Here is a 15,125-nt window from a genome sequence, read left to right on the forward strand (position 1 = left end):
TCCAAATGAAAAGGCAGATCATACCTATGCCCTCAGGAACACAATTGGATTTGTCCCTTTTGTTTGAAAGGCTCGTTATAGAAACAAAACAATTCAGTTTGAGACAGGCTTTGCATGTGGAGATGCTGTTTAAAAATGTCCAAATGGCCCCATTCTAAGCACTTTCTTTGGCTGCTTATCTACATAGTACGGTTGGGGGGAGGGTGCCACTGAAATAGAGCTGTTACACAAAGGTCTCCCATGTAGACTTTATCAAGTCAGAATTCTATTTCCTTCCCGTTTTGCAGTTCCTTTGGGAGAACTAACAAGGATAAAAACAGAGCAAAGGCTGAGTCATAATGACTTGAATTGCCCCCCATATTTTAGTAGAGTTAATCTAAATGTTTGTGTCTAACCTGAGAGATTTGTAGTAACACCTAGACCCTGATAAAACATAGCAATAATCAAAGGAAGTCCACCTGCTCTGTGGAAACTCCACAGGCCTACATACAAGTTCATCATTTGCTGCTCATCACCATCTTACACTGTAAGATTCACTGCCATTAGCCCCTCAGGGGGTCCGGGGGACAAGTGATAGTTGCCTGGCTCCTTGCTCTATACTTTGCAGTAAACACCTTCTTTGTTCCACCACTGTGGTGTTGTTGATTGACTTGCTGCATTGCAGCTATGCCGACCCTGTTTTAGGATTCTATAGCAAATTCTCCAACCAGTTTTGGGGCTGGTCTACAATGCCGTGACACAGAGAAACACTGATTTGTATGCACATTGAGAGTACAGGTGAAACCTATGGAAGGGAAAAACATCTGCTATTTCCAGTGGGTATTTACTGTTTCCCATGCTATTTACATTGTCCCATTTTATGAAGTACGTTACTTGCCTTCTAAATAGGTCAATCAACCCTAAAATATACCTCGGAGGTGGATTGGTGTCAGTGCTATTTTTTAGTGAGGAAAGCCAGCCACAGTGAGGTTAATTGTCTGGACTGGCCCTGAAAATGAGTCACAGATGCCAGGAATTGGAAGGGACCTTGAAGGTCAAACCTTTACTTGTGGCACAAATCCCTGCTACACAGCTCCTGCCCAACACCGCTCAGTCTGAGACATTCTCCACTTCACATTGCAGTCAAACCCAGTCAAATAGCTTTAGTTATATTTAATGAGTCTCCGTTGAAAAGGAGAATGCACAGGCTTTCTTGAGTCTTAACCCAATTCCCTCTTCATTAAATCACACAAGAGTGTTGGATGCCTTGAAAATGAATGTAATAAACTACTGGGACATGAAGATCAGATCGAACATTTTAAATGTTAATTTCTTCATCCATTTGAACTTAGAAGCATAAAAAATGACATTTCACAAACTTGTTGGTATATTAATATACCCAAATTTAACCAGATGGTTTAAAGTCAGAACTGAGAAATGGAAATAGATAAGTGAGTGAATTATCTGGGGAAATAAAACATGTTTAAGTACAGGTCTTCACACATTTAGTATTTCAAAAGTTGAAAAAGAAAGGCTGTTTGGAGTTCTTTTATAAGAAAAAAATTGGTTGTTGGATCATATGGATCTCATAGAAAAATCTGATTAAAATATGTGCGGTTGACTGCATTGTGGTTAATTCCACCAGTATATTTTGATTCCGATTTCTGACTCACATTGAGGATAGCTAAAAATAATATAGCTGACATGCAATGGCTGAAGATGAGTCTTCTGAGCAGAATTCTGAAACGCTGAGCGGGGCCACATTTTGAGGAAAGAACAGAGGACTGTAGTGGTAGATATGAAGCACAGGAAATGTGGAGGCATGGGGGCGCTGATAAAACGAACTGTGGTTACTGCTTTGTTGGTATTGAGTGCCCACGATTCTCCATTCGCTGGCTGTTTCAGGCTGGACTAAGGGAAAACACATAACCCAAGGGGTTGCAGCAACCTAGTGGGATAAGCTGTGATTGCTGACGGTGCAAAGATTCATTCATTCTTATTCAGCAGTGACTGTGTACTGAATGTCTTTAATTTTGGCTTGGTTCCCATGTTGAAATGTTAATTTTCTTCAAGTTGAGATTTTACGTTTCCATTAAGATTCTTGTTTCTGGGCAGTATATATGTTTGGAATGTGTATAGAAACATGGAAAGAAATATGATAGATTTAAACAAAACTTGTCACTATTTAAAAACACCTGTAAGAGAAGCAGTGTTACTTATTTATAGGAGAGCTGCGCACATGAACTAAGTTAATTATCTAAAGTAGTTAAAACACTACTTGGCACATAGTCAACACTCAAGAATTTATTTAGTATTACTTTTATGGTTATCATTTTTCTCATGTTTTCTTTCAGGATTCACTGCATCTTTCAATCACCAACATTTTCATGTGTCTTAATCTCATTTTAAACTTTACTGTAAAGCATGCTTTGAGTAAAGGCTAATAACTCTTCATTGTAAGCTACATTTTAAAACTCTCACAGCTCTGATACATTGAGAAAAATAGCCTAAGGCGAGTGCAGATAAAAAGATAAAAAGAAAAACCACTGAATTACCAAATAAACTTCTTGCACCACGTTTTATTAGTTCAGTGCAAGAGGCATCTGGCTTGGCCTCATGGTCTCCATGGACTCGTCCAGTCTCATCTATTTGCTGAACTCCAGACTCAGATTTATAAATCAGTTCCACGCAGCGAGATCTTTATGTCAGTAATGGCAGCTCCATTCTCTGGTTCCGGCTAGAAACAGTGGTCACTGACTTTCTATCCTCCTCTCTCCATGTTTACTCCACCATTTTTCATTTTTAATCCAGAGATGAGAATTAAACCCCAATCTGCCCTGCCACAGCATGACAGCAGTATTTTTCTCAGACTGGAATATGGTCCTCCAGTTCTTATTTAGCACTTAAAAATAAATTTAGAATTTGCCTTACGACAATGGGTTCATCCTGTTTTTCTTGGTGTATGACTCAGTTGTAGCAATCGGAAAAACTCATAATTCTGAAGAATTTGCGGGAAGAGGAAATATACAATCTGCTTTTCCTGCTGAGAAGGCTAATCCCTTGAGGCAAATTTCTCAGACCACAGATGTCCCAAAAGCCAGAGATAATTGAGTTCCTTAAATAAGAATATATGTCATATACAAATGTAGTGCTGGAGGTCCAACTTGTATTAAACTGATAAAACCCAGCAAGGTGACAATGTTCATGACGTTTATAGTTGTTTCAAACAGTTGATGAGTCCTAACTAATCATTTCAAGTCTATGCTCTGTCACGGCATAATCAGTGACGAAGAAGGCTCTACGTGGGAATGAGCTGCAGTATTCCTTAGGATTTTATACCAGCTCTTCATTCTGCTCTGCTCTCCAAAATGATCGTTTCCTAATCCTATACTGCATCGCCTTCCCTTCTATCCTCTTGACAATGATTGGTTCCACATGTCTGGTCGATGAAGAGACTTTTGAAATCGAAAGCTGATCATGGCCGAAGCTCCCCATGGCTTCCGAACTCAGAAAGAGCACTTGGTGAAAAGGTTCCCAAAGTTGTCCTTTCTGACCTCCTTTTCTATGATCCTTCCCACTTCACTCCGGTCCAATTACACTGGCTTCATTGGTGGAATTAAAAGATCGTTTCATGTTGCCGCAAAAGGTATTGAAACCCATCCATATGAGGGCCTTCAAAAGTTCATAAAAAATACCTACTGTAAAAAGGAAGCTATGTGTTGATTTCAACTTTGTTTTGGCAGTAAATTTCTCCTAAAGATGTCGTTAAATATAAACCGCTGTCTAACTCTCATACTATTAATAGTATGAGTCATGAGCTTGGACTTAAACCTTAGACATTACCTCTTATCTCTTTCTGGAGCCTTCTCCCAAATACCACATGGTTCACACCCTCAGTTCATAAGTCTTGGCTCAACTCTCATTTTTACATTGTAATATGACCTTTCACTCAGCCAGTTAAACTTGCAGTTTGCTTTCAACCCACTTAACTCTCTCTGTCTTTCTTAGCATTTTGTCTTATAAAGATGTAATTCATTTGTTTATGTTACAAATCAATGGGTTTTTCCCAGAGAATATACTCTCTTTGAGGTCAGAGTTTTCTGTTTTATTGACTAATATATTCCAAGGGTTTAGAAAACATTAAGCAATCAATCATTTTTTGTGGTAAGACAGAATGACAGAATTATTCAGGAAAAGAAATATGTGACCTCACAGGGCAGCACCCAAATGCTACATACATTGGGAATGAGTCTTGCAAAAAGCAATTTATTCAGTTGGAAGAGAATTCGGGCATTATATAGAGAACTCTCTCATGAACTGTAGAAATCTTCAGTGTAACCTTTTTTGGACAGAGGGTCCTGCACTCTGGGCTTGAACTTTTTCAGAACCAAGGAGCCAGGTCCTTTGTAATGAAACAACTTTCCCTCCCCTGGAGCTCTAGGGGTTAGGATCTCATCATTTCAATGAAGCAGAGGCAACCTCCTTCATTCCTTTGCCCACTGCTACGTGTGAAAGCCAGGAGTGGGGAGCCAAAGTTTCTTTCCTTGTGTGCGTCTTCAGACATCTGAGAACAGTAATCATACCACCTATTTTATAATAAGTAGTTGTAATACATGCCTCTAATACATATTTTATTCATTTCAGTCTTACTAATATAGTCTGCATTGGAATGTTCCCAATGCCCACGTTTATAACGAAGTAAGAATCGGACTTTGGGAAGCAAAATTATCTGTAGGTTAATTGTAGAGCAGTAAAGCATACATTAATTCTTTCCTTAAGCATACATTAATTAATTATTTCCTTCGGAAGGCAGAGTGATGGGGGATGGGGCCTTTTATTCCTTGTTTATTCTCCAGTTGATTGCAATGGCTGGGAGTGAGCCAAATTGAAGCCGGGACTCAGAAAGCACAATTGGGTCTCCCATGTGAGTGACAGGGACTTAAGAACCTGGGTTATTTTTCTTTGCCTTCCCAGACACATTAGCAGGGTGCTGGATTAGAAGGGAAACAGCTGTAACCATGACTTTAACTAATGCTGTGATATAGATTTAAACAGAAAAAAAAAATCCACTGCACCACAACTTTGGCACAAGGCTTTTTTCTGATTATACATTTTTATCTAAATATTTAGATTATGGGAGTTTGTAATGAATTTACCAATTTTTTAGCTGTTTCTATAAGCAAGTTAGTAGAGTGTACTTCCAGCTCATGGCCTTTTGTGCAGTTTCTATGTCTACAAAGTGAAACACTTTCCTCTGGCATCCACATGGTTTGTTCTTTATCCCCTTTAAATTTATATTCAGTTTATTTTCTGCTCAGGATCATCATGAAATTCTGACTTAGTTGCAATCCTTATCCCCAGTCTCCCAAACGCCATTTATCCCTTTTTATGTGTGACTTTCACTACCATGTGTTTCACTAAGAACATGCTTGCATGTCTGTGCATTGGTAAATGCACTGTGGTCTCCAGGAGGGCATGGACTCTTTTGTGCATGCCTTAGCGCTCAAGCTGATAATTGTGCCTGACAGTAAATGTCGTTGGCCTGGAAGGGTACACACTGTAATGTTCCCTCTGATGGTTTTCCTGGATGCTTCTTCTCATGTTAGGTTTTAAAGGTTTCTAAAGGAGGCGATCTTCTTTTTCCAGCATTCAGGAATGAATGTTTCAAAAAGCACACTGAGAAAGTCAATCGTTCAGAATTCTGAAGTGAGTAACCACACAGGATGTATTTGTGTTTCTTGGGTTCTACAGTACGTAAAAAGTTACCAGCTGAACCAACTGAGCATGAATATAGGTCCAACTAAGTTAAGGATAAGCTGAACAGGGAAGAGAGGTAAAATCTGAAGTTGATTGTCTTAGACATTCACAAAAATACAAAGCCGAAAAGCTGCATTTCCCCACATTTGCCAATGGAATTTGGATTAGCACTCCCTTATCCGGTCTGGACTCCTTGTGCTGACTGTGTAGGTCGTTGCCTAACTAAGCGCAACTGAACACTCTGAAATCTCACCCTCTCGGACACGTGGTGTTCATGCTTTCAATGCCTTTTAGGGGGTCAACCTTCAGATGTGCTGTGATCACTTCAGTGTAAGGTCAACATTTTAAGTTTTTATTACACATCAGCATCATCTGGACTCAAAAGACCTCAAAGTATGAGGACTTGGCATGCTAAGCAGTTTGAAGTGAAGGAGATTTCAGAGGCAATTTCTAACCTTTTTCTTTACCTACTATCTTCCATCATCCTGTATCCTGCTCTTTTTCCTCCTGACAGAGAAGTCACAGAAACCAGAATTCCTATTGCCCAAGGCGGGGTGTAAATCCTAGATCTTTTGTCCCATTTGTCTGGAAGACTCTTATTCCAGAAGTCGTCTCACACACAAGAGAAAGGAATCGTATTCAAAGAAACTCAGGATCTGGGCAGACTTGGCTAGGTATCCTCTTTCAGTGTGTCATCATTAGTCATACTGTCATCCAATTAAGTTTTCATATAGCTGCCCATTTTCATTGAGCTAAGCACAAAAATAAGCAGCTGACCCCAAGTTTATGGGTCTTCCACTTCATCTCCTATGTCATGTAAGGCTCTGATAAAACAAATCTGATATTCATTTCTTTAGTAACTTGTCTTTTGTTGTTGAAGTGCCAACTGTGACACTTATGAAAAGTTGCCATACTTTTCTGTGCAACAATATCTCTGTGAAAGTCTGCTTATCTCATGAACCAGGATGATACATGATAAAGCCCATGCAGCGTAGCATCAAGGGCTAACAGTGTTGATGAGAAAGCTAGGAGGCATAGGTGAGCAGGCAGGAAGCAGAGCATGAGAACCTAGACAGCAAAATGATGGAGGGGTATTGAATGTGAACTAAACTCATTTCTCATTTTGTAGATAAGCACTAGATTTTAAAAATCATAAATCTCAGCTATGAACTAAGTAAGGTTTCTTCCTTCCTTCCTTCCTTCCTTCCTTCCTTCCTTCCTTCCTTCCTTCCTTCCTTCCTTCCTTCCTTCCCTCTTTCATTCCTTTTCTCCTGTCTGCATTCTTGCTTGACTTTTTTTCCTTTTTGTCTCTCCTCCTTAAAGTTTAATAAAGTTTAACAACATGAGTGAATTCTAGTCCACAGGTCAATCTGGCTCAATACATACCTTTGTTGATTAAAGTTCAATAGAGTACAGCACAACGATTCATTTAATAATGTCTATGGCTGTTTTCTTGTTCTCCTGACAGAGTTTCAGTAGTCTCCCATGGCTACAAAATCTGAGTTATACCAAACGACACTTTGTAGAAAAAGTTTTTTGATACTTTTGACCTTAGCCACATTTCAGTGAGATTAGGCTTGGAAAAGTAGGCACTGCTGAATTTACTGCACACTGTGTTTGGTGCTCAGCTTCCCAGTGCTTTCTGATGGGTGTGAAGAGCTAGAAGCCTGGCTTCTACCAGGGGTCTAATGAAGCAGAGGGAATGTACAATGGGCAGCGATTTCTCTTTGCCTTGGGTCACCTCTGATTATGGGAATTAAAGACAAGTAGGTGACTGATGTAGAGAATGTTCAGGAAGGACAGAGAGAAGCGATGAGGCGAGACGGAACTCTAAGAGTTCTCCAGAGTCTTTTTACATTTTAACTTCGAGAGGACAAGGTTTTGCCTGCTAGTATTCAGTGAATTGGATCTTGTCCTTAGAGATATGCACACTGCTCCCATTGACTTCAATGGCACTGATGGGCCATTTGGTCCCACGACATCTGTGCTGGCTCCAGGCAATTTAACAAACCCCCAAATAAATGCCAATAAAGTGCTTTTTAATAGATACTTAATTCTGGTGTGGGAGCCAACACTGAGTGCACCTAAATCCTTTCTTTTCCTTCAGTTTTACTACCCACCCCCCCTTTTATGGCTTGATAATTATTATAAGAACACTGACCCAAGAAGTATAAAACTCACTCAAAGTTACAAGATGTCTGTGTTTATGGATCTCAGCTGGCCTGTTTACTCTCGGGTTCCAATTTAATGCTTAAATCGATTATTCATTTAGAGTTTTAATGCTGTAGGCAAATTCATTTTAACATGAATCATCTCTAACCTAATGGACATTGTAGAAATTTGATTTGAGTTTTCATTTTTAGCAAGTGTTTAGCCAGCTACTAAGCTTAGGTGAATTTTGCAGGGATAGAAAGGTCATTTGAAGTTGTTAGTAGCGGATTTTTAGAAATGATGACTTGATTTTTTTTCCTGTATCAAATGGCCATTATTTATCCAGGAAAAGCTGACATTTCAGGACAGTTAGGACAACGGCTTTTGTATCACTTGCTTACCTATGCTTTGTCTAAATGCAATCTGCAGTCTGTGAAGCCCATGAGACCACCCAGTCCTGTTGAAATCTTGGCCACACCTTTAGGTGGGCCGCACCAGCATTGCCCTCCCATTTCCTAACTGCTCAAGAGACCTCCAATGGGGAACATGTTACCTGTAGGTTCCCTGCCCAACAAAGAGGGATCAGAGAATGCTTAAAATCCCAAGACCCTTCCTCAAACTTTTGGTGTCTCTCTCCTCTTTCAAGAGGTGTCCTGCTTCCTGGTCTTCTCTCCGGAGGCGCTTTCCCTTCCCTCTCTCTTCCCTGCTCAGCTGGTCGCTGTGCAAATAAACTGTTCTGTCTGCAACAGGTTCCTGGATATTTATTTCTATACTAAGCCGAGGAAAGAACCCACCAGGCTTTTCTGGTAGAATCCACATTTTCAGTTGAAACTATTCTTAAACTAAATCCTACCATCTCAATATCATTTACTGATTTCTTCCTTTTTGATGATCTGGCTTTAGTGAAGTTGGTAGAGATAATACTGTATACTCAATGAAATAATAAGGGAACATTTCCCTAATCTAGTGAAGGAATTGGGAAATACCCAGGAGGGACACAGAACTCCCAATAGGGTTGACCAAAAGCGATCTTCACCATGGCACATGATAATCAAGCTCTTTTCAAGCAAACATAAGGAAAAGATCTTTAAATGTGCACATAAAAAAATCAATTGGCTTATAAAGGAGTGCCAATTAAATTCACAGGAGACCTCTCACAGGAAACACTACAGGTCAGAAGAGAATGGAGCTACATATTTCAGATTCTAAAAGCAAAACAATTGCTGGCCCAAGTTAACATATACCACAAAGCTTTCCTTTGTCTTTGAAAATGAAATAAGATTCTTCCACAGTAACGTTAAGTCAAAACAATATGCCTCTTCCAAACCTGCCCTACAATGGATACTTAAAGATGTTCTCTTGACGGAGAAGGGGAACAGCACGCACCAAAATCAAAGGCAAATGTGAAAAACATCCCAGTAAAATAACAACACAAGACTAAATCAATTAACAACCTATTGCTAAAATGACAGGACCAAATTACCACCCATTCATATTAATCCTAAATGTAAACGGCTTAAACTCATCAATCAAACATTATAGATTAGTAGATTGGAATAAAAAAAAAAACATCCATTTGTTGCCTACAGAAGACATATCTCACCAATAAAGATAAGTAGAAACTATATCTCACGGATTTTGATTTTTTTAAAATTTAGTGTCATCTCTTCAAAACACTTTCTCATTAAATTCTTCAGTGACTCATAGACCATATAGTAGCATCATTTTCTTCAAGAAGGTTTCTGATTTTTTTTTTCATTTCTTCAGTGACACATTAGTTATATAGTAGCATGTTATTTAACTTCTTTTCTTCCTGTTGTTGATTTTGAATTGTGGCTTTTCATTTAAGGGGATGTATAGTAACTGTGTAATGGAGACTATCATATACAGATTTTAGGGAAATCCCAAGGCTTATGGAACTGTATCATAAAATGATAATAATAGGGGCCAGGCGCACTGACCTAGTGGCTAAAACCCTTGCCTTGCATGCGCTGGAATCCCATTTGGCTACCTGTTCTACACCCAGCAGCCCCACTTCCCATCCAGCTCCATGTTGTGGACTGGGAAAGCAGTTGAGGGCAGCCCAAGCTTTGGGTTCCTACACCCATGTGGGAGACCCAGAAAAAGCTCTTGGCTTTGGATAGGCTCAACTGTGGCCATTGAATCCGGTTGGGGAGTGAATCATTCGAGGGAAGATCTTCCTCTGCTGGGGTCTGTGCTGTGGCTGTGGAAGACATGAAGGTGTGAAGAGTATTACTCCATTGTATCAGGGCTGCAAGGAATGTCCCGCTGCAGGGCAGGGCCCAACGGGATGTCTCTACAACCACCTGAAGGCGTTTCCACCTCCCTTTGCATGGACAGCCGGACAACTCCACTGAGATTTCTGTAATCTATTTAGCCATTGTCTGCCACTGCGAGTTGTTCTTTAACATCAATGTGAGCCTGGAAGTTGATGCTGCTGATAACATCTCAGCAAAAGCCCCTTTTACAATTCGTGCTGTCTCCTCTGTCTCTGCTGCCCCCATTGACAATCCTTGATCTTTAGTTTCCTCCTTCTGTGATGCCTTTCCTCCCTTAACTGATTCAAGATTAAGTTGTAGGATGAGGATTGTAGTAGCAATGTGTTACTGATTGATATGCACTGTCTATTGAGAACATCCTGACCACAGCGTAAGGATGGATAACATCCTGTTTTAAGGTGAAATAAACTGCAAAATTATCCTTGGAAGCACCCAGTTGACCATGACATAAAAAAACCTGTGCCAGAGCTTGGGACTGCTTCTGTATAAATACAGCAGATAGCTTTTTTGCATTGCCCATTATGATCCTGAATTGTAGTGGTCCATTTTGTTCCTCTTTCTGCCTCATCCACACACCCTTCTGAACTCAGCTGGAGCTGGATTTGGCATTCCTCTCTGTCTCTCCTCCTCTCCTATCTGACTCTGCAATAAAAAACAAATAAATCTTTAAAAAATGATAATGATAATTAAAAGAGCTTAAAAAAAAGAGGGTAAACACAGAAGATGGAAAACCTCTCACTTTACTCTGCCTTTCAAATAAATACATTCTTGAAAAAGGAAAAAAAATAAGGGTCTGTTTACTTATTTGAAAGCAGATTTATAGAGAGCTATGGACAAAGAGAAATTTTCCATCTGATGTTTCACTTCCCAGATGGCTGCCACAACAGGGGATGGGCCAAATCCAGGAGCCCAGAAGCTTCTTCCAGATATTCGAGGTGGGTACAAGAGCCCAAACACTTGAACTAGCTTCTGCTGCTTTCCCAGGCTCATTAGCAGGGAGCTGGAATGGAAGTGCAACATCCAGGACTCAAACTGATGCGCATATAGGGTGCTTTAGGCAGTAGCTTAACTGGCTATGCTACAGTGCCTGCCCTGCACATTTTTTTCCCATGTATCTGTTAGCCATTTGCATATCTTCTTTTCAGAAATGTTTAGTATTTTGCTCATTTTAACCTGAATTACTTATTTAGTATTGAGTTCCTTGGATTCTTCATCCAGTCCAATGATTGACCTCTTGACACATGTGTAATTTGCAAATATTTTTTCCCATTTAAAAAAAAGAAGACAGATAATACTATAGTCAGAATAACATCATGAAACATTTTATTAGCTATGAAATTCTGCATTTATCAAAGATATATACTATGGAAGTTTTACCATTCCTATATGTTCTATGTAATATTCTTCCTTAAGGCTCTTTAAAGAAATCTGCTTCTGGAGTTCAGTTCATAATATATTTTCTTCCTTCACAGCAAGCAGGTGAAGTTCTAAAACTATGACTGCCAGGGGCTTATCCTTCCCAGTAGGACTGTTTTGAATATAATATTTATAAGTCTTATATGCATCTCTAGTCACCTAGTGTAAGCAGTAAGACAGAGAGTAGCCTGTGCATGAGAAAGGAAAAAACAAATAGAGCAGTTAATGAGGAAAGGAACTTAGAGGTCTTGGAAACACAAAAGCAGTCTCATACAGGAGGGTTAGACATCTCACCTGACAGCTTTATGAATGTCTGGGGTCTGGCACATAGAAATCTTTCTCCCCAGTAAAAGAACATTTCAGGCCGAAGTCTCACAGCACAAAAAACTAAATAACACTCCAGGGGGGAGGTTGGGAGGAAGAAGGTTTACCATACATAGAAAATTCCGGTTTAGACCCAGACTGAGTTGCCCACTGCTTTGTCAAGGTGTACTCCGTCATTATATTTATCTAGCTTCCTAGGAACTTTATCTCACCTAAACCTTTTTCACATGATAAGGATTTCTGTTCTAAGTGCTCCTGTTGCCAGCAGTTGGCCTATGTCCCTGGGTGGCAATTCCAGTAGGTGTGAAGGCCTTGTTTGGCTCAGAGAAATTTTAGCCTCCTTTGATGAGGGAGCTACTAATTTCTTGAGTTTAAGGAAGAGGAGTGGATTTGGAAATACTAAGCCTCAACTTCCAGCCATACCCAAAACACTTCCACTTTCACTTCATTCTAAAATTGAGATGAGGTATAAGAAAATCCATTAATGTGTTTTTTTCCAGTGGTAATAGCCACTTAGTTATGACAGTGAAGCAAACTCAAGGAGACACATTGCTTACCCCCTGTGGAATACCAGTGCTTTGTACACTGTGAAAAGGAGCAGTGAAAGGAGAAATAGTAATGAAACTTCAGGAAATGCTTCACCTTACTCACTTTCACTGATCATTTCATTAGTCTTATTAAGAAATGCATGATTGTAGATAAACAAAACTAGCTAATTTCAGTTATTGGAGAAAAAATAGTCAAATGGCTGGCAGTATTATCCCTTCCATGTGAAATAACTTGTTTCCCAGATACCATATCTGTGAGAGGACTTTTGCCTTATGGCAGCAAGTATATTTCAGAGAGTTTGTGGAAATTTAAATTTTAAAGGTTCATTTGATGTAAAAACTTTGAAATTTGTTTATAGTTTTTGCGTAACATACATTTTCTGTAAGTTTATTTTAAAAACCCTGATGTGTTGAAATAAATTTTGAGGGGATACCAGCTCCACTTACCTTTCACGTTGTTTTATGTGCGGTTTTGCAAGTATGTGTATGTGTATATACCTTCTTAAAATAGACACACAAATGTGACACAATGTTGTATTGGAGCTGCTCCTGATCTCAGAGAAGCTTAAAAAGAAGAGGTAATATTTGAGTCTAGTCACGGGGAATGAGAACATTCAATATCCTGAGGTTGTATAGAGGATCTTAACAGGAAAGGGGCTGATTCGGAAATGAGGAATTGGAAAGAACGGGGCAGGGCAAGAGGCACATACAAGATATGAGGGCTTCTCCATCATTGCTAACGTGAGACTTCAGGCACTGGGGACAGGTAGTGTCTGAACTAATGATGACACAAATGGCTCTATTGAAAGGAGTTTTGAATTAGAATTTCGACTTTATTATGTAGTCACTACTTGATGTCAAGCTAAATAAAAAGGAGCTTGGACTCTGAAAAAATTCTGAAATGTCAGAAGACAGAGGAAAAGAAACTACACATGGAGAACATCAGGGGAAGTTCCCAGCAGGGGCCAGGCTGGAGCAGCGTTATTTCCCTCTTGCATCCTGATACAAGCAGGTGGAACAATGCAGCCTTCTTAAGGGTTCGACGCTGTTCCTGTCTCATGAAATTGCTCCACTGCCTGGTATAACCTGCAATTAAACCCTTCTTTGCTAACCCACTTTGGAAATTCCTACGGCATTTGCAAAACTTCTGATCAAGTTAGAAAATTATTCTGTGGTAATTTTCAAATGAAGTTACAATCTTTTAGAACTGGAGTCAATGAGATCATATCTTTAATTCTGTGGCTGCATTACTGCATATATTAACAAGATGATATTTCCTTAAAAGTATAAATCTGATGCTGAAACAGTTAACAGAAAGTACTAATAAACCAAGGTAAAATTGAGTTAGTATCATGTGGCAATCCTAAATTATTTTAGAATATTCAATTAACTTCTTATAAGAAAACGTTTTCATGTACGCCCCTGACAAACTTAGTGCTGGTTGGAACACTTTGGTGGTCTTTCCTGAGACCGGAAATGGCCAGGTGTAATGTGCAAGTCTCATTCATACCTGTGCTGTCTTCATACACCACGGTCACTGTTTTCCAGTTGTAATAAAGAACCAAATCCAGGATTGCCCTGCTGATAGCTGCATAATCTGGATAGAGGTTGATGTAAAACAAGTCTTTATTGTCCACCGAGGGATGCTTCCAACGGGTCTGTATGTGTGGAACTTCCAGAGCATTGCAAATGGACTGCACGGCACTGACGGAAGAACTATGGGATGGGCCAAACAGAGCAGCCACACCGAGAGCCAGTTGGTCACACGCTGATGACGTTCAAGGGTAAGCGGGGGCGGAGGGGGAGGGCAGGGCAGGGAGAGTGGGAGAGAAAGAGAGAATGCTATGAATTTGATTTTTCCTTTCATTAATTCCTTTTTTAATTTGACTATTGAAAAAAAAATCCATAGTCCCCATCAGTATGTTGAGCAAATTGATCCCATTCATCTGGGAATTGTCTTGAGATACTAAGCTACTGAGAGATGTAAATGTGGACCTGATTAGCAAGACATCATGGGGCCAACTTCCTGCAAATAAAAATGAGTTGCTAGTCTCACTTCATTACCTTTAATCAGATGAAGAATAAATCCCTGGCTTGATGAAGCATTTGGGGGGTGGGGCACTCTGAGCTATCCAATAAGCTGTTTCTCAAATGAATGTCCTGTGAATGAGTTTTGTTCTTGCATGGTAGGCTGTCAAGCAGAATATACGGTGTTCACACAAATCACAAGAAAGGCTCTCCATGTAACAAAGCTCTTTAGCTCCTGTCTTGAACATTAAGAAAGGAGTCACATTTTAAATCAAGGAAATTCTGCTAAGGCATGTAAATAAGTGTAAGGTGACACTGAATTTGTTACAAAATACTAAAGAAGCATAATTTAAAGCACTGTTAAAGGACATTTGGTCCATCCCATTTATTACACAGTGAGTAAGGAGAAGTCATGGTCACAGAGTTGAGACAAATCTCTGAAACACCAGCTCAAGGTCAGGTCTCTTTCTGCTTCAGCAATAGCCCAACAAGAATCAACATGAATTAAACAAATCATCGCATAAGATTTAAAAAGTCTACATCCTATCTAAAACATTTGGAATACATAAAGAACAATTCCATAATGAATCCTAAAATATTACTGGATATTACCTTAAGATGA

General features: G+C 39.6%; 1 protein-coding gene across 9 annotated transcripts in view; it reads right to left on the reverse strand.

The window, feature by feature from the left end:
* Window positions 1–15,125, reverse strand: part of GRIK1 (glutamate ionotropic receptor kainate type subunit 1) — a 410,134-nt gene that overhangs the window by 132,425 nt on the left and 262,584 nt on the right. For 8 of the 9 annotated variants that reach the window (XM_040980713.1, XM_040980710.1, XM_040980711.1 and 5 more), the window contains one exon: window positions 13,986–14,243. The exons of the other annotated variant lie outside the window; for it this stretch is intronic. In XM_040980713.1, the coding sequence (XP_040836647.1) occupies window positions 13,986–14,243 (258 nt within the window). The remainder of the gene's footprint in view (window positions 1–13,985; window positions 14,244–15,125) is intronic. 9 annotated transcript variants of the gene reach the window in all.

The sequence above is a fragment of the Ochotona curzoniae genome, unplaced genomic scaffold, assembly GCF_017591425.1.
Source record: "Ochotona curzoniae isolate NIBS_2020 unplaced genomic scaffold, NIBS_Ocur_1.0 contig_3498, whole genome shotgun sequence".
Lineage (NCBI taxonomy): Eukaryota > Metazoa > Chordata > Mammalia > Lagomorpha > Ochotonidae > Ochotona > Ochotona curzoniae.